Genomic DNA, 25,368 nt, shown 5'->3' with positions numbered 1-25,368 from the left:
CAAGGACCTTAAGGGACATACATACACTTATAATTCTAACAGCTTTTTTGTTAGTAGAGTATTTAATTGTCTTAAAATACAGTTCAATTTATTTTTGTAGGGTAAGAAAATGTGTTTTTTTGTTTGGAAATTTACATTTGTGAATATGAAATTTGGCCAAAAGAATAATGAAATTAATTACATAATAATGTTTCAGTTTATTCCTATCGTAGGTAAAGAATCCAAGCAGTACATCTCTCCACAATAGTGTTACCTTCATAAAAGTGTTCAATTATAAATCTACTGATGTCTTGCCACAGTTTTCTTACATGAACCTATTAAGGTATCTTTAATTTTACTCAATAATGAAAACTGCGTACTTTTTCCACCACTGGCTAAAATGCAAAAGAAACATCTATTTTTGTCGTCAATTTCACATAAACTGTATCCCATCTAGCCACAACCCTGTTCACTGCGCTCAAAGACTTCCTATCTGCTATTTTCCCACAATGTGTTAATTTCCCGCGCTTTTGTAATATTTTGTAATGACATCATCGAAATAACGAGGGAAACGCCCATTTCATTTTACACGCGAGTGCGCCGAGAAAATTCACCAATCGCTTCGTGGTAGGATTTTCACTGTCCAATAAGAACAACCCATATACAAAACACCTATCATCTACGTATATCCCAATATATCTAACCAATCTACGAAGGGTAGCTTTGATAATAGAGGCCAATCAGAACCTGGGGTGTTTTGTGTCCGGTGCAAGGGGTCGCAACGTCTGCCGGCTTTCCTTTCCGCGGTCTCTCTTGGCTGAGCGGTTTCTGGATCTCACTGCAATGGCGGAGCAGCAGCAGTTCTACATCTTGCTGGGCAACCTAATGAGCCCTGACAACGACATCAGGAAACAGTCCGAGGTAAGCTCTCAAAATATACTGTCTAGGTCAATAGCACCGCACTGAGGCTACTCGCCAGAGTTAGCCAATTTGCGATTAGCCCAGCCCACGTGTGAAGCTGAAGTGGACTAGTCTACGGCTTAGCAGCTAACGTTAACTAGTTGGCTAACCATGTAGCATGTAGAAATGGCACAATTAATTTATCCATGAAACGTTGTTAGTAAGCAAGTCATTAAGGCTTCGTCAACGATTTTTCAAAGGCCCTTCTATAGGTAGCTAACACTACAGTCGTGTTCATTTGGATTAAGCTAATTAGCTTGTTACATAGCTAGTTAGCAAGTTACAGAGACACACATTGATATGCACATCACCACGTCGGTTACAGTAGATACTACGTTACTAGTTTAACTAGCTATGTTTTATGTAGTTAAATATTTTAGTTCCACACCTGAAGACTTGAGAAATCGACCTAAGTAACGCTATCTAAAGCAACGTTAATCGACAATATAAAATTGTCGAGGGCCCCGGTCGGAAATGTAACTAACGTTAGCCAGCTATGTTGCAATACATTTATAGTCCGAAGCTACAAACTACTGTTAGTTAGCTCGCTTACTCCCTAGGTAATGCCAGCTGGTGTGACGATGCATAACTTTAGTTATGAAATGGCTAACAACCTAGTTAGCTATACAGTCGTTACGTCCGCTAACTAATCTACATATATAACAGATTAGGCAGTCAGGACCTGTGGGTTTTTTGTTTCGGGTGCGCGGTGTCGCAACTGAGTCGGTATCTAACACGATAACTAGCTAGCTTGGTAAATATACAGGTCATATGAGCACGCCTGTATTACCATGCGTGTAATCCACACATCTACCTGGCCAGCTGTGTCAGCTAGTTGGTAATCTTTATGGATAGCCTGGTCTGACTTTCTGACACTAGCTACCAGGATTAGCAGCTAACGTTAATTATCTTGTTTCCCACTGACTAGACATACTTATCCGTGATCAAGCCGAGCTTGGGATCCGTAGCGCATTGTTTTGGACGGTCTCTTCACCGGGGCTCTGGATTTGCGTTTCACTTGAATCTTATCGCACTCATCCCCCACCAGCGGTCAGCACTTTCCTTTATGAAAGACAATGAGTGTCTGCCGATGGTTAAGCTCATCGGAATCCTTTAGTCACACAGAGAGAACGTCATGGAGATCAGGATTATATCTACCAACCTACTGGACAGCAGGGATAGAATAAAACAAGTTTACATTCAATGAGTCCATTTGAAATACTGTCGTTGGTCAATGCTATGGGCATTGTAATCTACTGTGAAGATACTCTGAGCTAGATGTAATTGCACTTATTAACCTAAAACTATATATTGCACCATTCAATCCCAACCATCCTGTGGTGGGCTCATGTGCTCGTTGCTGACTCTATCAAGGTGCCGGGTGCAGAAACTAAAAGATTAGATGCCACCTATGAACCAGAACTAATTCAGTGTTTTCCTGATCCACATTGTTTGAGAGAGAAAATGTGCAGTGGCAGTCACAATTTAGCCCCCCCCCCATGTCACCAAGCACCCAGCAACAGCCCTAGTGGCATAGTGTTAATAACCAGATGTCAGACAGCTGCCGCATTAGACAAACAACTAATGAGTAGCTTCTAGTTAGACTAATACGAGTTGTCATTCTAACTTCCTTTGCCCCAAAGGAGATTTTCATAAACCTGAATTTCAATCTATGACCCCCACACACCTTATCAGGCCAATGGCTTTCAGGAGCACACTTTAATGCTTCCTCTAACTGACGCATTCTCTCTCTTTGCAGGAAGCTTATGACACCATCCCTGGTCAGACAAAGATCACATTTTTGCTGCAGGCCATCAGAGATGCAGCCTGCGCAGAAGAGGTTAGTTACATTTTAGTCATTTGGTACACTCTCCTAACCAAAGCCACTTAAAGGAGCAATTAGGGTCAAGTGCCTTGCTAAAGGGCACATCGGCAGATTTTTCTCCTTGTTGGCTCAGGGATTTAATCCAGTGACCTTTCGGTTACTGGCCCAACTGCTAGGTTACCTGCTGCCCATTGACTCTTAAAGATGAACAATGTCTCTGAGGAGAATGAGTTCATGTAAACAAGTCTTGGAAGGAAATTTAGTCACAAGACAAAGCTGTGTCACAGTACTTCTGTAGCCAAATTCTTATTGCGTAATACTGTTGTCGTGCAGCATCCATTCTATCCTAGGAATCCTGTAATCCTGTAGTCATTTCAGCATCCTTTTGCATTGCATCAGCTCAAATACCCTGCTGTTTTGATGCGCTAACACCAACCTGCACAGTAACAGTGTAATAACTCAGACATGGCAGTTGTCACGTCACTTTGGTCATGCTGCCCTGCTCGGATGTTGCTGACAAATGCCAGATCTTACAACGCCTGGATAGGTATTTTACTTCGGATAACCCCACAAGTTATAGCAATCTGGTGCCTGACAGCATAGTCGATGTGGCACGTAACCATTGGTCGACGCGATCAGCGTCTGAGTAGGGGAACGTGACCAGTGTGACAGTCATGCCGTAGTGTCAGTGAGTCGTCCTCTTGGCATTTATTCAGGTTAGGGTGTGATTGCTGAGCAGCATCTGTTAGCTGTTCCTCTGTCTGTGTCACAAATGGCACCCTATTCCCTATATAGTGCACTACCTTTGACGATGGGCCCTAGTTAAAAGTAGTGCACTGGATGGGCTGGGCGGCCTGGCCCTCCATGCCCCTCTCTCTCGTGACAGTATTTATAGAGCGGTGAAACGGGAGCAGGACAGGGAACTCGACCGGGAACAGCATAACTCTGCTGTCTACGTGACATGTTTAGGTCTTTGTTTCAGAGAGGTAGGCTTTGCTCAGGGGGATGTCATTGTCTCGATGTCAAACGTATGTTGAGAGAAGTTGTTTTGCTTTTCCAATTGTCCCTTTGGGATATCTACATGGCAGGGTTAAGGACTGGCTGCCAAGGGAGACTTATTGCGGCACACCTTTGACTGACTGAAACGGTAGACTTTAATCGTGTTGAACTTTGTTTGATCAAATGGAGGCATTGACCTCTGGTGTAACCATGAAATGTGTCCCCCAGGTCAAGACGATGGCGGCGGTGCTGCTACGTCGGCTGCTGTCGTCCTCCTTTGAGGAGATCTACCCCGGCCTGACGGTGGACATGCAGATGGCCATCAAGACAGAGCTGGTCACCAGCATCCAGACAGAGGCCTCGCCCAACATTCGCAAGAAGGTCGCCGACATCGCTGCAGAGCTCTGCCGCAACCTCCTAGGTTGGTTAAGGGACAGCTGAGGGGGATCTGCAGTTGACCTCTTGGTCCATGCATAACCTCGGTTTTGACTGTTGAAAACTATGAAACACTTTCTGTGTCCTCTTGGAGTGATATGGACAGGCTCCTTCAGCTCAGTCTGGTATACTACATTCTCTTGTCTTTACATGGTTCCTCTAGATGATGATGGAAACAACCAGTGGCCAGAACTGCTCAAGTTCCTGTTTGACTCGGTCAACTCTGACAACGTTGGCCTGAGAGAGGCCGCCCTGCATATATTCTGGTGAGAAACCCAACCCAATACCCCCTAAGACCTTCAGGATTTATTCTGAAAACAAAGTATTAATGACTATTTGTTGATCTGTTCTTCTACGATGACGTGAGTATAGCGTAAGCTTTGCGTATGCAGCCTTCGTCATAACTCCCACTATGCTCTGGTTTTCCTCTGTAGGAACTTCCCAGGTATCTTTGGCAACCAGCAGCAGCACTACATGGAGGTGATCAAGAGGATGCTGGTCCAGTGTATGCAGGACCAGGAGAACCCACAGGTGAGTGCCATGCAGGGCTAACACTCCACACCTCCATTTGAATAGATAATGCTAACTCTGCAGACACTTTAAAACTTTCAGTCACTCCAGCTCCTGTCTTGGAAGGATAGATGAAGGATAACTCTAGTCTAAACTATTTTGACCTGACCTGATCTTCAAGTGGTAGTGTCATTCAGTCTCCCTTATTCTCCCCCCCTCGTAGATCCGTACCCTAGCTGCCCGCGCTGCAGCCTCCTTCGTCTTGTCCAACGAGGGCAACACTGCCCTGCTGAAGCACTTCTCTGACCTGCTGCCAGGCATCTTGCAGGTGAGACAAGCCCCCACGTCTGCTCTGGGGAAATTGGCTTCTTCCAGTCAAATCACTAACAGATGTACCCTTACATATTGTCTGTTAGCGATTTTAATAATGAATCCAAATCAGATTAATCTCTAAATGTGAGGTGCTGTTTTATTGTAATGTAGCTTTACCCATTCCGCTGGTGTAACGGTCTCTCTTGGTCTCTGTTAAGGCGGTGAATGAGTCGTGCTACCAGGGAGATGACTCCGTGCTGAAGTCTCTGGTTGAGATAGCTGACACGGCCCCCAAGTACCTGCGACCCAACCTGGAGGCCACCCTGCAGCTCAGCCTGAAGCTGTGTGCTGACACCACCCTGACCAACATGCAGAGGCAGCTGGCCCTGGAGGTTATCGTCACGCTGTCCGAGACCGCCGCCGCCATGCTAAGGAAACACACCGCCATCGTGGCATCCAGCGGTGAGTGATGGACAAACCACCCGGTCTCATCACCCCCAGTCTGCTGTCTGAGGTGTACTGATTCACTCAGATGTATTTTTGTAAGGCTTGGCAGGAAGTACGTTTTCTCTCATGCCAGTGGAGATGCAGTCAATCTATGTTCTCTTCAGAGGTAAACTGGATGCAGCTAAAGGAAATGTCCTTTTGGGAAGTGTCTAAATCAACTCACTGCCGTGTGCTGTAGCACTTCAAGGTGCTATTTCAGTCTGACTCCTTTTGACTGCAGGCTAAAAATGCAACTGAATAGCTGTTTGAACAGTTTATTTTCTCATTTGAGGGTTGTTTCAGCAGCAGAAGCTAGCATTTAGTTTGGAGGTTTGTCACTATTGGGTAGTTTAGTCCAAATGTAGAAAAGTATTTGTAGTTTGCTGTTGACTAAGTGTTCACCATTGTTTGTGGTCATAGTAAAGTCAGTGATGTATTGGTGTGGTGTTTGTCTGTGCAGTTCCCCAGATGCTGGCTATGATGGTGGATCTGGAGGAGGACGAGGAGTGGTCTATGGCTGATGAGCTGGAGGACGATGACTTTGACAGGTACAGCCTAGCTACTACAGAAATGGAATGAATAGAACAGGTATCCCCATTCAAGTCAATGGTGGGTGGTCTGGTGGCCAATTGCGAGTCTACTCATAGAGGAGCTAAGCAGGAAGTGTACCATCAATCTGTGCTGTGGTTTGATTCAACTGACATTACAACAAATGTATACACTTGCATATACACTTTGACCATGTTCTGTTATAATATCCACCCTGCACAGCCAGAAGAGGACTGGCCACCCCTCATAGCCTGGTTCCTCTCTAGGTTTCTTCCTAGGTTTTTGGCCTTTCTAGGGAGTTTTTCCTAGGGAGTTTTTCCTAGCCACCGTGCTTCTTTCACATGCTTTGCTTGCTGTTTGGGGTTTTAGGCTGGGTTTCTGTACAGCACTTTGAGAATATCAGCTGATGTACGAAGGGCTATATAAAAATAAATTTGATTTGATTTGAATTTGATCAATTAGCATAATTTGAATAAACATTCTGCATTACCATGGAAATTATTGCATCACAATACCAGACAGCCATTGTGAATGTACCCATAAGTTTACCAGTCAAATTGCTAGGGTTAGAGGTTCCAAGCCTGTTCTATTCATTCCATCTCTGTCAGCTACATCACATGTCAGCTACATCACATGGACACAATCTTCAACTGGTACAGCCTACAAAACCTGTATTTCCTGCACTGCTGATGAAGCATACTGCAAGATTTACCCCAGCAAAAAATGGTTCAAAGGTGATTGGTGGAAGGCATAATCTGTCCATGGAAATATCGGATGGGGTTGTTAACTTGTTGTATTTTTGCGTGGGTTTCACAGCAATGCAGTTGCAGGAGAGAGTGCTCTGGACAGAATGGCCTGTGGGCTGGGAGGAAAGATGGTGCTGCCCATGATCAAACAGCACATCATGACTATGTTGCAGAACCGTACGTCTTATCTTTGATTTCAAACACTTCTACTACATCAGTCATATCCAGAACCACTAACAACTGCATATTGTAGACCCTCTTCGACATGGCCTCGGTCATGAGGATCATGTACCATAGAGTGGCAGGTATGACCCAGCTGTGATGTTATCGAGCAACACGTCAGTAACTGTATGTTTGTGTGTCAGCTGACTGGAAGTACCGCCACGCCGGCCTCATGGCTCTGTCTGCCATCGGGGAGGGCTGCCACCAACAGATGGAGGCCATCCTCAACGAGATCGTCAGCTTCCTGCTACTGTTCTGTCAGGACCCTGTGAGTTTATTCAACCAATCAAATGCCTTCATACATAATATACGTGCCGTCTAGCACACACTTTGATCCAAAGAGACTTAGTCATGCGTGCGTAACTTAAGTATGGGTGGTCGCGGGAATCAAACCCACTATCATGGCGTTGCAGGAAAACCCCTGCTGTACCTACTGAGCTACAGTCTGTAAAGACCTTTTACATCAGCAGTTGTCACAAAGTACTTCGGTTTAATCTGTTTAACATTGAAGTTGTGGTTTCTCCCTGATGTGATTTGTTGTTGACCCTTTGTCTCCGTTTCCAGCACCCCAGAGTCCGCTATGCTGCATGCAACGCCATCGGGCAGATGGCCACCGATTTCGCCCCCACCTTCCAAAAGAAATTCCACGATAAGGTATAATGGATTTTTCTACTCAAACACTGTTTGTCAAACTGGATTATGAGAACACGTTCATTGTTTTTACATGGGCACTTTCTTTACAAGAGGTGGTGGAACTGGCAGTGTCAAACAGGGTCTTAGGCCTGCGCAGCTTATCGAACTCATCACTGATGCAAATTTATATTTGTCAGCTGACCTTTGACCCTGTGCCCTCCTCTCCCACCAGGTGATCTCTGCCCTACTGCAGACCATGGAGGACCAGACCAACCCCCGTGTTCAGGCCCACGCTGCCGCGGCCCTTATCAACTTCACTGAGGACTGTCCCAAGTCCCTCCTGATCCCCTATCTGGACAGCCTGGTCCAGCACCTACATGTCATCATGGTGGCCAAACTACAGGAGGTCTGTCTGTCAATGTGTGCGGTTTTTCTGTCTGTCTTAGTGCGTGTATTAAAAACATTTCCACCCACAAGGTATTTCTCTGCGACAGTCCTCTATGGTTTAGCAGTAAGACCTTTTTGGGAGATTAAAGGTCTGTTCTCCACCACTGGGTTCTCTCGCTGTAGGAATCTGTTACTTAATGTCAGACTACATCTACAATCTATGTACTTGATGTCATCGACGGCGCTTCAGCTTTGAGTGTTACCAATCTTTGTTGATATCAAACATGTCCGTCTAATCTGTTTTGCAGCGCAAAGACGTACGTCTTTGTTAATGGGCTTTCGTAGGTCATGATCAATGACCATATCAACTTGTGAACGCTTTAAGCCACTGAATTACTCATCAAGGCAATAACCTAATAAAGCCCTCTGTCCACCGTCCCAGCTGATCCAGAAGGGTACCAAGCTGGTTCTGGAGCAGGTGGTGACGTCCATAGCGTCTGTGGCGGACACGGCTGAGGAGAAGTTTGTTCCCTACTACGACCTGTTCATGCCCTCCCTCAAACACATCGTGGAGAACGCAGTGCAGAAGGAGCTGAGGCTGCTCCGAGGGAAGACCATCGAGTGCATCAGCCTCATCGGCCTGGCTGTCGGCAAGGACAAGGTACACACCCCACACACTGCTTTGTCTACCAGGTGTTCAGTACATGTTTCTTATGCATGAGGATTTGTCACACACCAAGCATTGCATACATGCTCAATGCCCATACGTTAGGTGATATCTCCTCTCCATCCATTTTGTATTTGTCTGTTTGGTGAAACGTTGACTGATTGCCCTTCTGTCTCAGTTCATGCCTGATGCGTCAGCTGTGATGCAGCTGCTGCTGAAGACCCAGACCGACTTCAATGACCTGGAGGATGATGACCCACAGGTGTGTTTACAGATAGACATGTGTTGTCTAGAATGGATATGATTATCCATCAGAATGGGGGAATGTTGCCTGCTGCAATTGTTGCATTTCTATCTGCATCGTTTTGGGAACTGAACTGCTGGGTTATGTTCAGTAGAGAACACTGTAGTGAAACGTTTTGCAACTGAAATTGAAAATCTGTTATTGGACACGGTCTGGTAGTGCCTCCCCATTTTGTTCCTGTTCATTTTTTTACTCTAGTTTATTTGGTAAATATTTTCTTAAATCCCCAAAAAGTCAGTTTAGTTGGCGCGCTTGATTCAATAATCCACCTGTTTCCCTTGTTCAAAATGCATACAAAGGAATCCCAGAAGTTACCAATAAACTTCGTCCATGTCAAACAACGTTTCTAATCAATCCTCAGGTACCCTAATATGTAAATAAACTATAAAAAATTGACTGAGAATATTATGTTCATTACCCGAGATAAATAATGAAGTGTGCACCTTCATCCACGCGTGCCACAATACCAGAGTCAAAATGAGAGCCACCTAGAAAAACTACAAATTTTGGCTCATTTAAATAAAAAACAAGCCTGAAACTTTCTAAAGACTGACATCTAGTGGAAGCCCTAGGAACTGCAATCTGGGAGCTATTCCTTTGAATTTCTCATGAATGGGCAGATGCCCCCCCAAAAAATCTGGATGGATTCTTGGGGTTTTGCCTGCCCTATCAGTTCTGTTATACTCAGACATTATTTTAACAGTTTTAGAAACTTCAGTGTTTTCTATCCAATACTACCAATTATACTCAGGCCCAGAAGCTAGGATATGCATAACAGGCAGTTTACTTTGGGCACATCAGTCATCTGAATACTGCCCCCGGCCCTCAAGAAGTTAACTGCTTTGTTGGTTAAGGACTTGTAAGGTCTACACCTGTTGTATTTGACGCATGTGCCAAATAAAATGTTATTTCAAACAGTTTTCTCCATACCGAACGAACCCCTGGTTCTCTTCCCTCAGATCTCCTACATGATCTCAGCCTGGGCCAGAATGTGTAAGATCCTGGGGAAAGAGTTCCAGCAGTACCTACCTGTGGTCATGGGGCCCCTAATGAAGACTGCCTCTATCAAGCCAGAGGTGGCCCTCCTGGACAGTAAGTTCTACGCTGGTTGGATGTTGGGATCAGACTCGTATAGAACATTGCAGGGTTCCCAGAGTCACTATAGAATCTCAATTATTGAAGTCTAAACCTGATGGAAATGCAGTTCAACTGGTTTGCTATGCTTGTGGGAAGGGTAGTGTCCTGTGGCTAACTAAGCCTTTTCTCCTGGCTTCCCTCCCCAGCCCAGGACATGGAGAACATGTCAGAGGATGACGGATGGGAGTTTGTGAACCTGGGAGACCAGCAGAGCTTCGGCATCAAGACAGCCGGGCTGGAAGAGAAGGCCACCGCCTGCCAGATGCTGGTGAGACTGGGGGAGGGGCAGTGCTGCTCACACAGACGGCTAACTTCATTTAAACATGGCTGCCATATTGCTTTAGATTTGGAGTCATTTCCAGTTTAGGGATTAGATGAATTTCCATTTTCATCCTGGACACTACCCAAACTCTGCTTTCAGGCTAACCCTGTCTCCCTGCCAAGACAAAGAAAAAGCTGTCTTGTATTTTAATAAACTCAGCAGGTCTTCTTTCTAAAAGCCTGTCCTTGTGTTCTCCAGGTGTGCTATGCCAAAGAGTTGAAGGAAGGGTTTGTAGAGTACACAGAACAGGTGGTCAAGCTGATGGTTCCTCTGCTCAAGTTCTACTTCCACGATGATATCCTTTTAATGGGAGGGCTCGCTACGTGTTGGACGTCATGTGCTCTATTGAAGACTGTTGTTGGCTGGGCTGTCTGTGTAAGGTCTCTGAATGGGACTGTTGTCGTCTACTGTGGTTGGTCCTTGACTGTCCTGTCTGTACGTGTGCGGGTGGCAGCAGCAGAGTCCATGCCCCTGCTACTGGAGTGTGCGCGGGTACGAGGCCCAGGCTATCTCACACAGATGTGGCACTTCATGTGCGACGCCCTCATCAAGGCCATTGGCACAGAGCCAGACTCGGATGTCCTATCAGAAATCATGCATTCGTTTGCCAAGGTAACCAACCCCCATCCCACATGTGCTCTGATTATATTGTCTGTAGAATGTAGCATCTTCACACATCTTATGAATTTTAGTTGTATTTGATGTGGAAAGATGCTGACTGTGGTTGCCCTCCAGTGTATTGAGTTAATGGGAGAGGGCTGCCTGAACAATGAGCACTTTGAAGAGCTGGGAGGGATCCTGAAGGGGAAGCTGGAGGAACACTTTAAGAACCAGGAGCTGAGACAGGCCAAACGACAGGACGAGGACTACGACGAGGGGATGGAGGAAACTTTACAAGACGAGGTGAGCGTTCCTCACGACGGACCTTCTGAGCATTTTAGTGAATTGTTAGATGCAAAGTAATGTGGCTTGGTGTTTAAATGTTCAAGTTTACAGCAATAGTGACTGCACTGATGTGAGCCATGTCAAGTTTGTACTGTCCAATAGCAGTGTTTGTGTTCACACCTGCTTTTTCTAAGTGTTTATTCAGCTCTAGAATGAATCAACATATTTCTGCCTTGCATGATGCGTTTCTGCATGAACCATCTTCTGTTCCCATTTCCCTGGCAGTGTTTCCTACCATGTGATTGTTGTGTTCTCTGCAGGATGAAAACGATGTGTACATACTGACCAAAGTGTCAGACATTTTGCACTCTGTGTTCAGCAGCTACAAGGAACAAGTGCTGCCGTGGTTTGAGCAGCTTCTGCAGCTCATCGTACAGCTCGTGGTGAGGATCGTTCCAACAGTCACTCCAACAGACAAACATTAACCTCTTACATCTAGATGTGCCGCTAGCGGAATGCCTCGCCAATATCCAATGATGGAGCGTGGCGCGAATTACAAACTCCTCAAAAATCCCAAAACTTAAATTTTTCAAACATTACTATTTTACACCATTTTAAAGACAAGACTGTCCTTTATCTAACCACATTGTCCGATTTCAAAAAGGCTTTACAACGAAAGCAAAACATTAGATTGTCAGGAGAGTACCCAGCCAGAAATAATCACACACCCATTTTTCAAGCTAGCATATGTCACAAAAACCAAAACCACAGCTAAATGCAGCACTAACCTTTGATCTTCATCAGATGACACTCCTAGGACATTATGTTATACAATACATGCATGTTTTGTTCATGTTTATATCAAAAACCAGCTTTTACATTAGCATGTGACGTTCAGAACTAGCATACCCACCGCAGACTTCCGGTGAATTTACTAAATTACTCACGATAAACGTTCACAAAAAAAACATAATTATTTTAAGAATTATAGATACAGAACTCCTTTATGCAATCGCGGTGTCCGATTTTAAAATGGCTTTTCGGTGAAAGCACATTTTGCAATATTCTGAGTAGATAGCCCGGCCATCATGGCTAGCTATTTTGACACCCACCAAGTTTGGCAATCACCAAACTCAGATTTACTATAAGAAAAATTGGATTACCTTTGCTGTTCTTCGTCAGAATGCACTCCCAGGACTTCTACTTCAACACCCAATGTTGTTTTGGTTCCAAATAATCCATAGTTATATCCAAATAGCTGCGTTTTGTTTGTGCGTTCAAGACACTATCCGAAGGGTGACGCGCCGGCGCGTATCGTGACAAAAAATTTTGAAATATTCCATTACCGTACTTTGAAGCATGTCAAACGCTGTTTAAAATCTATTTTTATGCGTTTTCTCGTAAAATAGCGATAATATTCCGACTGGGAGACCTTGTTTTCGTTCAAACACTGAAAATAAAAAATGGAGTCTTCACATGCATGCGTGCGCCCGTGTCATTGTTCTCAGAAAGACCACTTTCCAAAAGCCCTACTGTTTTTCGCCCAGGGACTGTAGAGAAATCATTCCCTGTTCTGGTGCCTTCTGAGAGCCTATGGGAGCCTTAGAAAATGTCACGTTACAGCAGAGATCCTCTATTTTTGATTAAGAGGCTATAGAAGGCCAAGAAATGGTCAGAGGGCACTTCCTGTATGGAATCTTGTCAGGTTTTGGCCTGCCATATGAGTTCGGTTATACTCAGACACCATTCAAACAGTTTTTGAAACTTTAGGGTGTTTTCTATCCAAATAAAATAATTATATGCATATTCTAGTTTCTGGGCAGGAGTAATAACCAGATTAAATCGGGTACGTTTTTTTTTTTAATCCGGCCGTGAAAATACTGCCCCCTATCCTAAACAGGTTAACATGGTCGTGTTCAGTAGGGCACACCGTAACAAAACCTAGTGGAAAACTAGCATTTCTAGTCTTCACTGTTAGGCAGTTTTCTTCTATTTGGTGCCTAATGAACATGACCATGTAGGTGGGGTCACATTGGTGTGCCACACCATGTAGGATTTGATCAACAGAAGCTTGGTGCTGTTACAGAGCTGACCTTTGACCTCTTGCTGTTGTCTCCAGTGTCCTAGCAGGCCATGGGCAGACAGGCAGTGGGGTCTGTGCATCTTTGACGACGTGGTCGAGCACTGCAGCCCCTCTTCCTTTAAATACGCTGAACTCTTCCTGCGGGCCATGGCCCTGTCGCTGTGTGACACCAGCCCTGAAGTGAGACAAGCTGCAGCCTACGGCGTAGGAGTCATGGCTCAGTACGGAGGAGAGAACTACCGACCCTTCTGCACCGGTACCTGACACAATCAGGGTCATGTCATCTAGCCATTTAGTGCCTTCAGAGAGTATTCACACCCTTGACTTGTTACGCTTTGAGTTACAAGGTGGGATTTAAATTGATTGCTTTATTTTTATACAACCAAATTTGGGAATAAGTGGAGTTATGACTACTTTCTGAAGGCAATCTGTATTTATCTAGGAATATGTCTTTCACCCAAATTGCATCATTCATCTAATTTGATTCCTTTGAACCTAGTCAGTGGGCAAATCATGATCTAGACTTGCTCACTTGGCTACAGCCCACTATGGATAGCCTGCTTATTGCACTGTCGACATTTGTCTGTCTCTTCCCTTTCCTGAATCTGGTCATCCTCTCTTCTCCAGAGGCCCTGCCCACGCTGTTGGGCGTGATCCAGTCTCCAGACTCCAAGGTCAAGGAGAACGTCAACGCCACGGAGAACTGCATCTCAGCCGTGGGCAAGGTCATGAGATTCAGGCCTGAGTGTGCCAATGTCAACGAGATCCTTCCCCATTGGCTCTCCTGGCTGCCACTCAACGAAGACAAGGAGGAAGCCGTGCACACCTTTGATTTCCTTTGTGACCTTATCGAAAGGTGGGGGACTGACTTTAATATTACTGATTTGGTTTGTGTTCATAGGCTCCGAACGGGGCACAACTGACAAACGGGAGTGGCCTAATTGAACTTGGCCAATAAGACATTTTATTTAGTTTTCCGTTGCTTAGCTTGTAGACCTTTTCCATTGTCGCCTAATGAACATGACCCAAGTGTTGCAGCTGATATGTCTATGGTATAGATGTTCTTTGTTAATGTATTTTCCTCCCAACAGCAACAATCCTATTGTCCTCGGACCAGACAATGCAAATCTGCCCAAGATATTCCAGATCATCGCTGAAGGGGTCGCCAATGAGTCGGTCAAGAGTGAGGATGCATGCAGCAAGAGATTGGCAAATGTCATCCGCCAAGTGCAGGTCAGCGATTGCTCTACTTGCCAGAGTTACATTTTGTTTTATTTAGAAACTTCTGCTTTTGGTCAATGATCAAACTGAGCAAATCATTAAGGAATACTGAATCTTGGCTTGAACCAAGCAGGTTAATTTGAAACACCTTGTCAGTGTTCCACATTGAAATGTCCTAGGTCTAGTAGTCAGTCAGCAGTTTCTTCATCTAAAAGCTTCTTGTGTTCCTCTACCCCCCCCCCAGGGATCTGGAGGACTGTGGACACAGTGTGTAGCGATGCTGAATGAGACTCAACAGAAGGCCATCCAGGACCTCCTCAACACCGCTTGAGAAGCCTTATCCCCTTCCTTTGTTTGTTGGAAAGCAACAAGACCATGTTTAAACATCTAGCTCCTGGATCTCCTCCTTCCTAGATCACCACCTCCTTTTCCAGCTCTGATCTGTAGCGTGTGTGTGGACTTCACTGCGGCCTCCTGCCGCCCCCCTCCCTATCCCCTCAGTCAGTCTCCCCTGCACTCGACTAACTGTAGGGACCAGGTTGGTTTGTCTGTGAGCGACTGTCAATGAGACCCCGCCCCCTCCAGAGGATGACCCCTCCCCTTTAAGTCACTAATGTGTTGACGCCCACTGGAGCGGTCTACACCCTCTTCTTCCTGAATCCTGACGGTTGGAGCGTTGTTGGTCTCACCTGCACAAAGGGAAAACAAATGAACACAAGTATTAATCCAGTTTCTTCTCCATCCTGTTAGACTGTTCAGAAGTATCTGGTCTTGATGAAATTGACTTAACCCTTTCCACGACAAGTTTAACTGGTGTAGTTGTGCTCTGTGGAACCATGTGAAAATGTCATGTTTACCCAGGTGTTAGAAACTCCTAGAAGTGTCAGACTTGGTAGGACCCAGATGCTGTATGAGGAGTCTTGACTGGGAACTAGAAGGGGTGGGATAGTGTACATGTCATGGTGACCTCTTCCTGCCTCTATGATTTTTTTTTTTTGGATTTTTTTTTTTTCTCTAGGCTTTTTTTGTTTGTCTTTCTGACGGAGCCCCACAGTGGCACCTGGAGGAAACTGCCTCTGTATGCCACCGGCTCACTGATCTGAATCTGTCTATTATCAAGACTAACAGCATGTGTGTCAGTGGCTAACTTGAGCTCTCCTTTAATAAATGAGTGAGAGGGAATCATGATTATCTGTCTGGGAGATTTAAAACAAACCCTTAGGTGTTATTTTCCTTTCCTTGAAACCCTGTAGAAAGGTTTGTTCATGGAAAAAATACACCCATTGAATATGAATGAGAAGTTGGCTTAGTATAAAGTGTCTTTGCAACAATGTGCTGGGTTAAGAAGCATGGAAGAGAATTTCTTAATGTGTTTAACCATCCTCAGCTAAAATTTGGTTTAGAACCTTAGCACCCCTGCAGGTATTTGGTGGATTCCAACAATACATTTCAGATTGGCAGAATTTGTCATTAATGTAATGCATGGGTTGTCACTTTCACTGCAATGTTGGGTTATTATACATTATTGAAATAAGTAAAGTTGGTTTATTTTACCCTGAACAAAAAATAAACCACATGCAACAGTTAAATATTTTACTAAGTTTACAGTTCTTATAAGGAAATCAGTCAATTTAAATAAATTGGGCCCTAATCTGGATTTCACATGACTGGGAATACAGGTATGCGTCTAGTCACAGATGCCTCAAAAAATAAATGAAAAAAGGTAGGGGCATGAATCAGCATACCAGTCAGTATCTGGTGTGACCACTATTTGTCTCACGCAGCACGACATCGCTCCTTCGCATAGAGTTGGTTGTGGAATGTTGTCCCACTCTTCAATGGCTGTGCGAAGTTTCTGGATATTGGAGTGAACTGGAACACGCTGTCGTACACGTCGATCCAGAGCATCTGAAACATGTTGAATGGGTGACATGTCTGAGTATGCAGGCCATGGAACAACTGACATTTTCAGCTTCCGGGAATTGCTTCCAGATCCTTGCGACATGGGGCAGTGAGATATCATGCTGAAACATTGGGTGATGGCAATGGGCCTCATCACGGTATATTTTTGCATTCAAATGACCATCGATAAAATGCATTTGAGTTTGTAGTTTATGCCTGCCCATACCATAACCCCAAAGCCACCATGGGGCACTGTATTCCCACTAAACAGAGTGGCCATCAAAGATTAACATTTACACTCTGAAGTCGGCTACGACGCCGAACTGCAGTCAGGTAAGACCCCGATGACGACGAGCTCGCAGATAAGTTTTGTGTAGAGATTCTTCGGTTGTGCAAACACTGTTTCATCTGGTGGTTGGTCTCAGACGATCTGCAGGTGAAGAAGCCGGCTATGGAAGTCTTGGGCTGGCGTGGTTACACGTCGTCTGCGGCGCTGGAGGTGGCTTATGGTAGAGAAATTAGCACTCAATTCTTTGGCAACGGCTCTGGTGGACATTCATACAGTCAGCATGCCAATTGCTCGCTCTAGCATTGCTGTGACAAAACTGCACATTTATGAATTAAAAATGAATGAATGGCCTTGTTATTGTCCCCAGCACAAGGTGCATCTGTGTAATGATCCTGCTGTTTAGTAAGCTTCTTGATATGACACACATATCAGGTGGATGGATTAGCTTGGCGAAAGATAAATGCTCACTGACAGGGATATAAACAAATGTGTGCACGAAATCAGAGCTTTTTGTGAGTATGGAACATTTCTGCTTTCATGGGACCAACACTTTACATGTTACATTTATATTTTGTTCAGTATATCTAGTGAATAAGGGAAGTTGCATGAAACTAAACAGAACTATGACTGCTAGGTTTCCAGGACCATTAAACCTAAATGACAGGACAATAACATGAATCATGATCTGTGGTTGAAAAGATTTCTACATTTCAGCTTAAAGACATTCTACTACTGCGAGAGCCAGTAGTGCAGACGGCCATTGCGCTATCTGACATAAGACAATGAAGTAAAAATGAGCTTCCACGACATTGTTTTCACTTCTCAAGGCTTTTCCTTTTCCAGTGGAGGACAGATTTTTAAGCAATTGAGGCAACCAAACAAATTTAAATCTTGCTTGTTCGAACTGCTATTATGTACTTTACCTTATACTAAATGGGCATTCTGTAATTGGTACGTTCATTTCTGACCTTAAGAATTAATGGGTGTATAAGTATCAAAATACTAACTTATTGCACTATGAGTTTAGTTCAACTGCCATACCCCATCAGAACCCCAAATATAAGCTTGTTTTACTCCATTGTTTTTAAATGTGTAATTGTGAAGTAACACTGTATACTATAACCTCAAAACATGTCTAAAACGATCATGTTGATGTCATGGATGGATGGTCAGTCGTTCCATGCCTTCATAGCTCTGTCTATGAATGTGAGAGTGGTCACCTTCCTCCAGCCCCATCCCTCAGCTGTTTACCAAATATGTGGCGAGTTTCTGCTTTGTTGTTTGAACTATAGTGACTTTCTAATAAAATAGCCTCCCCTTATCGGTCGTCACTAGATACCACAAACACAGTCATCAACCCCGTCTATTTCTGCAATTTATCTTTTTAAATTGTTTTGAATATAATATTTACCTAATCTTAACCACACAGCTAATCTTATGCCAAACCTTAAATAAAGACCAAAGGCACGTTTTATTTTTCAATCATTTTTACGATAGAGCCAATTTTGACTTTGTGACTGTGGTAACTAGTGGAAACCCTTATTTATCTCTGCTGTTTAGTATCACTTTCACTTAGTTTAGCGATTGGGACAGATCACTTCAAACCACAACTGCAATACAGTCAACAGAAAATAATCCCACATTTGCAGGGTAAATCTACTTTCCTCATTTCCTTTCATTGACTATTCATGTTCAATATGAACACCATGACTATCATTTACAGTTGGGTGGGTGTAATGAAGGGTTTTGTTTTCATTTAATATTCTATGTCTACAACAGGAATTAAACAATACACATGTTTAAGTGGAAACTGGTAGTGCAGAATTTAATGGAATGTTTTTTAGATGAGTAATTCTATGAATGTAGAATAGAACAGAAGCAGTAAGTACATTTACAATAACACATTACTTTCACTTTCTAATTCCAAGAAATCATGTGGTCCAGTGGAAGGAGTGAGGTGGTGAAGTACTGTGGAGCTGGATAGTGTGAAAGATTAGAGCAAAAAAGTGAAAGTTTAGAAAGTGAAATAGCCTCGCTGCTGTATGCAGTTTGCACCGTAGAGAAAGATAGTTTATCCCTTTGTCTGTTCATTCACTTTCTATAGGTCCATGTTGGAACACAGAGGTCATTTAAAACAGGGCTCTTTTGTGTAATTTCACATTTTGATTAAGAGGTGCACTATAAATGCTGGTTGAACAATGAAGCAAATATCCATTGTGCCAATTAACAAAATAATTTATACTTTAATCAATGACCATTTTGACCATTTTGACCTTCCTCTTTCATGTCTGTTTAAAATCAGTGGCACACAATATGAAGTACTACATAGTTGAGACTGGCAATACTTTGGATTCTCATATTCAGTTTATGAGACAATTCAACAACACCACAAGATGCTTTACGGAAGTGAAGTCGCCAGTGGAGAGTGATGTCATCATGGCTTTCTGTCCCATCGTCTCCCGCGTCGGGACTGATATTGAAGCAGCACTGCAACAGATTCCAAGTACAGTAACTCATCCCAAATATGACTTCCCAAGCAATGTTATTTCCTTCTATACCAGATATTCTCTTTCCACACCAGATTTACTCAAATGTACCAACAGCATAAATTACATTACTAAATAGTTTATTTGAGAGGCTTATTGGTTTATTTTGACGTTTTCCCTCATTTTCGACAGCTGGTAAAGATGTCATTCTGGTAGTGCTGCATCACACCTTCAACCCAGACTACACTGTACCTGACAGCAGCAGACTAGTGACCAGAAGTGATGTAATACTCACAGTGGACTGTCTGTTCTATGAGAAACTGGGAGGACTCCTGAACTGTCCTCGTAATGATGCAGCAGTCTGCGCGATTCTGAAGAGGCTGAACATACAGCCAAAGGTAGCCAACCCTAATTCAAGGTTCAGGGAGGGCCACTCTCCCCATTCTTCCTGCAACAGCCTCTGCTGTATGGTTACAACCATGTTCAATAACTGTCAATGAATAACATTCAATAGCACAAAATGCTAAACCATATAGTTGACCAGAGTATTTTACTACACAGGGTCTGATAGTGTAAGAGAAAATAAATGGTTGTAGTATGAATCAAATATTAGTATTTGTAATGAGTGTTTTCTATAGATTGGACCTGAAGAACAGATCAGAATCCTTGAGCAGAGTCACTTTGTTACTGAACTCTATTGCTGTCACACAGATTGTGATTGGGGTTTTGTATCAATGAATCATCATCTTGAGTACAGCATCTCTCTGTATTTGATGTACTGGATACTCTTTCTTATTTTTCTCTTTGTACAGATCAGACAACTTGCCGTTCCAGCTGTGATTCTGAGCTGTGTTGTAATGGTGTTGTGGTACAATTTTGGGTGAGTTGTTGTAACTTCTCAAGGGATATGTTCTGTGTTGGACTGTGACGTTATGCCTTTCATACAGTAGACTCCTGGTATGTCTGCACCCTAACACAAGGCCATTGTGTTCTGGAACTGTTGCTTGTATAAGGAACTGTTGTGTAAACAGTATGATTGTATGATCACATCCCACTATATAAGAAACATCTAACCATTTATTCTTTGAGTTCTTCCCTGTGAAATCAGAGATAGATCTCCCATGCAGCTGCTTGACTAAATATGCTTCTATTATATGATTAAATAGTCTCTGTCTTAATATTTGGATCGAACACTGGTTGTTGTACATGTTTTCCTATCCTGAATGTTTCTATCTAGACTAATAAACCCATTTGTCTGTTCATTCACTTTCTATAGATCCATGTTGGAACACAGAGGTAATTTTCAACAGGGTTCTTTTATATAATTTAATATATTGATTAAGGGGTGCACTATAAAGTAAATGGTTGAACCTAAAATACTATTACAGCTGTCTGAACTATGAACACATATCCATTGTGCCAATTAACGAAACATTACTACATTTCTCAATTACCTTTTTAATTTCTCTTCCTTGTCTAAGTGACACACAATATGAAGTACTACACAGTTGAGACTGGCAATACTTTGGATTCTCATATTCAGTTTATGAGACAATTCAACAACACCACAAGATGCTTTACGGAAGTGGAGTCGCTAGTGGAGAGTGATGTCATCATGGCTTTCTGTCCCACCGTCTCCCGCGTCGGGACTGATATTGAAGCAGCACTGCAACAGATTCCAAGTACAGTAACTCATCCCAAATATGACTTCCCAAGCAATGTTATTTCCTTCTATACCAGATATTCTCTTTCCACACCAGATTTATTCAGACTGTACCAATTGCTTAAATGACATTACTAAATAGTTTATTTGAGAGGATTATTGGTTAATTTTTACCTTTTCCCCTCACTCTCTTGACAGCTGGTAAAGATGTCATTCTGGTAGTGCTGCATCACACCTCCAACCCAGACTACACTGTACCTGACAGCAGCAGACTAGTGACCAGAAGTGATGTAATACTCACAGTGGACTGTCTGTTCCATGAGAGCCAGGGACTACTGGACTCTTCTCGCAATGATGCAGCAGTCAAACAGATTAGGCTGAAGCTTGACATGGTATGATGTCAATTAATCATCATCTTGAATACAGTATCTCTGTACAAGCATTTTTCGGGACTTACCCCTAATCATTAAAAACTATAAATGCTTAGAAGATTTCCTCCACCCTGGTAATGCATTTTGAAATACTATACCCTGTTAAATAGAACCAATGAATGTTGAACAGGATTTTCTGTTAACTTTAAAAGGCTACAATTTATTGAACTCTCTATGTTGTTTTCGTTGGTATCCCAAATGATGACGTTCTAAACCAATTTGTGAGTAGGCAAAATGGAGACGGCATCTGTTTCCCTGTTGTCTCAGGTGCCAGATTTATTATGGATGGAGCGGGACATCTACTGGGGACTTAGACCGTGACCACCCAGTTAATACATATTGATCCCTCCAAAGCATTACATACAAATCTTAAAATAATAGACATTTAATAAATATTGAAGCAAAAAGTTAATATCCAGCAGAGATTGGTAATAAAAATATAGAGTAACTTTTTGAAGGTATACTAAAATGAAAACAATGCCTTCCAATATAGTTATCATGTTTGTTTTGTTTTGTTTTAAACCTTGCAATAAGGGGAAAAGCAAAATGTGGTTTGAGAGTGTTCTGTGTGTTTAAGCAGTAGTGATTGAGGTATTCCTATTAGCAAGGAAGTTTATGGAGTCTAGTGAAAGTAACAAAGAATGGTATTTGGCTTATAGATAGCAATCCGATAATGTAATATTTTAGTAATTTGAAGGAGTAAAACAGAGGGATTGAGCATTGGGACTGATATTCAATTAGAGGCTTTTCACTCTTCAAGGCTTGGTCCACTGCTCTTCTGTTTAAGTCAGCTGTTGTTTGGATTAGAGATAGCCTCCCTGTGGAACGATAGCCGCTAGTACACACTGAACTCAAAAAGCTTTGAGACACAGTGGGAAAATTAGGGACAGTTTGTACAGATTTGTATGTCAATGCAACAGGTCAAAAAGATTACAATAACAAGAGAGTTGTTTACTTTAGAAGGTGCCCAATTCAGCTTTACATCTTCATCATCTGATGTTTCTGAAGTATAAATGTATATGAAATATAATTCTGTATACGCATGGGTTTATTAAGACTTCCTGCCTAAGATGCAGTAAACCCGATTAATGAATAAGAATTTTTAGGACTGATTAAAATGAAGCATAGTGGAAACTAATTACATGTTTATTTTCTTTCTTCCAGGACTGATGGAATGTCCACTACCAAGTTTTTTTTCTTCGTTTTTATCAATGATTCTGTATCTCTCCCTTTGAAAGGCTTCCTGAGGCAGGTGCCTTGGGAGAGCAGTTAAAAGTGCCCTGATCCAGCTTCTAAGGGACCTCCCAAATTAAGCAAGGCCATTTTGTTTGTGTTTACCCTACAATTTTTGCCACTCACATGCCAGCACCCACACACAACCCACCTATTAATTAATATTTGTTAGTGGTTAATACTCTGTTTGATTTAGAAGTGTGGGGTCTTTTTTGTGTGAGTTTTTCACAGGTTAGAAAGGATGCTGTACACAAATTAAAGTTTTAATTGACAGAGTTTTGTTTGCACACATGTAAATTCTGTTGATTAGAAGACATGTACTGAAAAACCCAATGTAAACCTGATACACAAAATGTTTCAAATGTTTGAAATTTAAATGATATCTGAGGTTCAGGAAAACAAACACTCAATTAATTGGGCTGACTGACCTCTGACCTCTGTTCTGACTTCCTGGTGAGTCCTGATCACCCTTACTAGGAAGACAGGAAACATTATTTTATGGGCTATGTAAAAACAAATAATTAAGAAGAAGTTTATATGTCATGGCTGTCGAAAGGAGCGGACCAAGGTGCAGCGTGTTTGTAGTTCCACATTTTATTTAATCCATGAAACTTTGCAAAACATAAATAACTGAATTGACAAAAACAACAAACCGTGACGCAGAAACAAACACTACTCAAAAGATAATAACCCACAAAAACAGGAAGAAAAAAACCCTACTTAAATATGATCTCCAATCAGAGGTAATGAGGACCAGCTGCCTCCAATTGGAGATCAACCCAATCAACCCCAACATAGAAATAGAAAAACTAGAACTTAAACATAGAAATAGGAAACATAGAACACAAAACACCCCCTGTCACGCCCCGACCTACTCTACTATAGAAAATGACATCTTACTAGGGTCAGGACGTGACATTATAATTTATCAATAGTCCTATGTGTGATCCTATTTTACCATTTCCTTATGAAATTATCAAGACATAATTAAGTTTAAATGTTTAATTTTTTATATTTAAGGCAGTGTTGTTGTTTTTTTTCGGATGCATGAATCACGATGTGAGTCATGTGTCCAAAGGGGGAATTACCAGTCCCCTGTGGCCCTTTGGTAAATATGCTAATTGTTTCCTTCACAAGCCTGCCAGTAAAAGGAAAAATATATGTTGGCAATGGATGACAGTTAATCTAAGTGAATTGAAGTTTTCCCCACCTCCAGTGATATATGTGAATTGCTGTTGTTGTTTTCTTTTCTATGTTTTTGTCTTGCATCAATAACAAATCTCACCAGATTGGGTCTGCTGGATGGTCAGGATTTCTCCCTAAGGATTAGCCTTCTAAATTAGTGAAAACATAGGTTAATGCAACCCGATTGTGGTAAGAAATATCGAAACAATGGTTTACATTAACAGATTTATTCACCTCTGAATCTACAGATGTGTTGTGTCTGTGTGTGCATTTTTGATACTCACTCCCATTAATAAAGTATAACGTTTATTATGATTATAGTATTACCATACTATGTGGATTGTACAACCCAGAATGAAGGGTTTGAAATGATGACGTGCCTGTTTTTTTTCTGTGTTGATTTTCCTTACTTTAATAGAGTATAGAATATTTTGATATAGAAGCTAAAATCTAAATGCTTACATTTAAAATGTAATGATTATTATCACACATAGTGATAAGAGGATGGAATGTAATGGGAATTTTAATGTTTGTGGTTTTCTTTTAACTCATTTCTGTCTTCAATTCATGTGCTGTTCTATAAACCAATTTATGTGTTCATGCAAGTAGTTGACTGAACACATCCTCCTCTTGTCAGTAGCTGCAATTTGGCAGTACTTCCAGACCTTGTTTTGAGAACAAACAAACGATATCTCAGTTTAAAGGTCTTAGCTTAGAGAGAAAGAAGCCTTGTGAGGTGTTGGTCTGTCACATGATATGAAACAGAATGGTATTGATTAATTAGTTATGCTAAATCATGCAAATATAACTTGTCTGTGAATAGCCATATATAAGACAACTGCTGGGTCTGCCCATCCAGAGCTCCTGATTGACATGTGAACTGTGGTGCATTGAGTTGGTTGGAACTTCTCCAGCGCAATAAACAACGATTCATTTAAGATTGACTTCGAGTGTCCCTGTGTAAGAATTTCCTCTACATACTCATTTTTCCTCTCCTTTTTTTTACAGGCCAGAAATCGTGGCTTTCTATCTTGGATTCTAAACTTTGTCATGGTATATCAAATCATTGCAGTAACTTTTCATCAACTACTATACTGAACAAAAATATGAACGCAACATACAACAATTTCAAAGATTTTACTGAGTTACAATTCATATCAGGAAATCAGTCAATTGAAATAAATAAATGAATGGTGCTATTAAACAAAAGTCAGTACTGCTGTGGATCTCACACAAGTTAGTATTCTTTGATTCTATTGTGTTCATTATTGTGGTCAATTTAATACAGTAATCATCACAGGTCATATCACTAACCTCTTGTGTTTTACGTTTCCTAATCTTTTCAAGATCCACGTCCCTCTACAAGACCTCGTTCTGGCAGTCTATCTGTGATTTGGAGCAATATAATGGTTTGTCAAATCATTGCAAATGATAAAACTACAGATGTAGGATCTTAATTTCATCACTCTTTTGTTGCTGAAATGCAAACTTGTAGTGTATTTGAGTTTTAAAAGGGC

General features: G+C 42.2%; 2 protein-coding genes across 2 annotated transcripts; both read left to right on the top strand.

The window, feature by feature from the left end:
- Positions 1 to 710: 710 nt before the first annotated feature.
- LOC106575667 (importin-5) lies at positions 711 to 16,251 on the top strand. Its single transcript, XM_014152296.2, has 24 exons — positions 711 to 900; positions 2,699 to 2,779; positions 3,992 to 4,184; positions 4,362 to 4,464; positions 4,633 to 4,729; positions 4,932 to 5,036; positions 5,239 to 5,482; positions 5,967 to 6,054; positions 6,872 to 6,978; positions 7,167 to 7,291; positions 7,588 to 7,677; positions 7,889 to 8,062; positions 8,486 to 8,704; positions 8,889 to 8,972; positions 9,974 to 10,106; positions 10,298 to 10,419; positions 10,672 to 10,768; positions 10,913 to 11,085; positions 11,209 to 11,376; positions 11,679 to 11,801; positions 13,478 to 13,697; positions 14,069 to 14,297; positions 14,533 to 14,674; positions 14,907 to 16,251. The coding sequence occupies exons 1-24, from the start codon at positions 823 to 825 to the stop codon at positions 14,991 to 14,993; spliced, it is 3,282 nt and encodes a 1,093-aa protein (XP_014007771.2). The 5' UTR covers positions 711 to 822; the 3' UTR covers positions 14,994 to 16,251.
- A 1,970-nt stretch (positions 16,252 to 18,221) lies between these two features.
- On the top strand, positions 18,222 to 24,789 carry LOC106575700 (uncharacterized). The gene is made up of 8 exons (XM_014152340.2): positions 18,222 to 18,503; positions 19,156 to 19,356; positions 19,532 to 19,737; positions 20,152 to 20,219; positions 20,616 to 20,635; positions 20,821 to 21,021; positions 21,201 to 21,394; positions 22,598 to 24,789. Exons 2-8 carry the CDS (start codon positions 19,167 to 19,169, stop codon positions 22,601 to 22,603), a joined length of 885 nt encoding a protein of 294 aa, XP_014007815.1. The 5' UTR covers positions 18,222 to 18,503; positions 19,156 to 19,166; the 3' UTR covers positions 22,604 to 24,789.
- The last annotated feature ends 579 nt before the right edge of the window (positions 24,790 to 25,368 follow it).

The sequence above is a fragment of the Salmo salar genome, chromosome ssa16 (assembly GCF_905237065.1).
Source record: "Salmo salar chromosome ssa16, Ssal_v3.1, whole genome shotgun sequence".
Classification (NCBI taxonomy): domain Eukaryota; kingdom Metazoa; phylum Chordata; class Actinopteri; order Salmoniformes; family Salmonidae; genus Salmo; species Salmo salar.
The sequence above is the reverse complement of the archived record's forward strand: the minus strand, read 5'-3'. Positions and strand labels throughout refer to the sequence as shown.

Bases quoted from the DNA above. Each gene is read 5' to 3' on its own strand.
- LOC106575700 (XM_014152340.2), top strand. From the start codon at position 19,167: ATGAAGTACTACATAGTTGAGACTGGCAATACTTTGGATTCTCATATT. The intron at 19,357-19,531 runs GTACAGTAACTC...CATTTTCGACAG, and splicing joins AGCACTGCAACAGATTCCAA to CTGGTAAAGATGTCATTCTG. The intron at 21,022-21,200 runs GTACAGTAACTC...CTCTCTTGACAG, and splicing joins AGCACTGCAACAGATTCCAA to CTGGTAAAGATGTCATTCTG.
- LOC106575667 (XM_014152296.2), top strand. From the start codon at position 823: ATGGCGGAGCAGCAGCAGTTCTACATCTTGCTGGGCAACCTAATGAGC. The intron at 5,037-5,238 runs GTGAGACAAGCC...GTCTCTGTTAAG, and splicing joins TGCTGCCAGGCATCTTGCAG to GCGGTGAATGAGTCGTGCTA. The intron at 13,698-14,068 runs GTACCTGACACA...TCTCTTCTCCAG, and splicing joins CTACCGACCCTTCTGCACCG to AGGCCCTGCCCACGCTGTTG.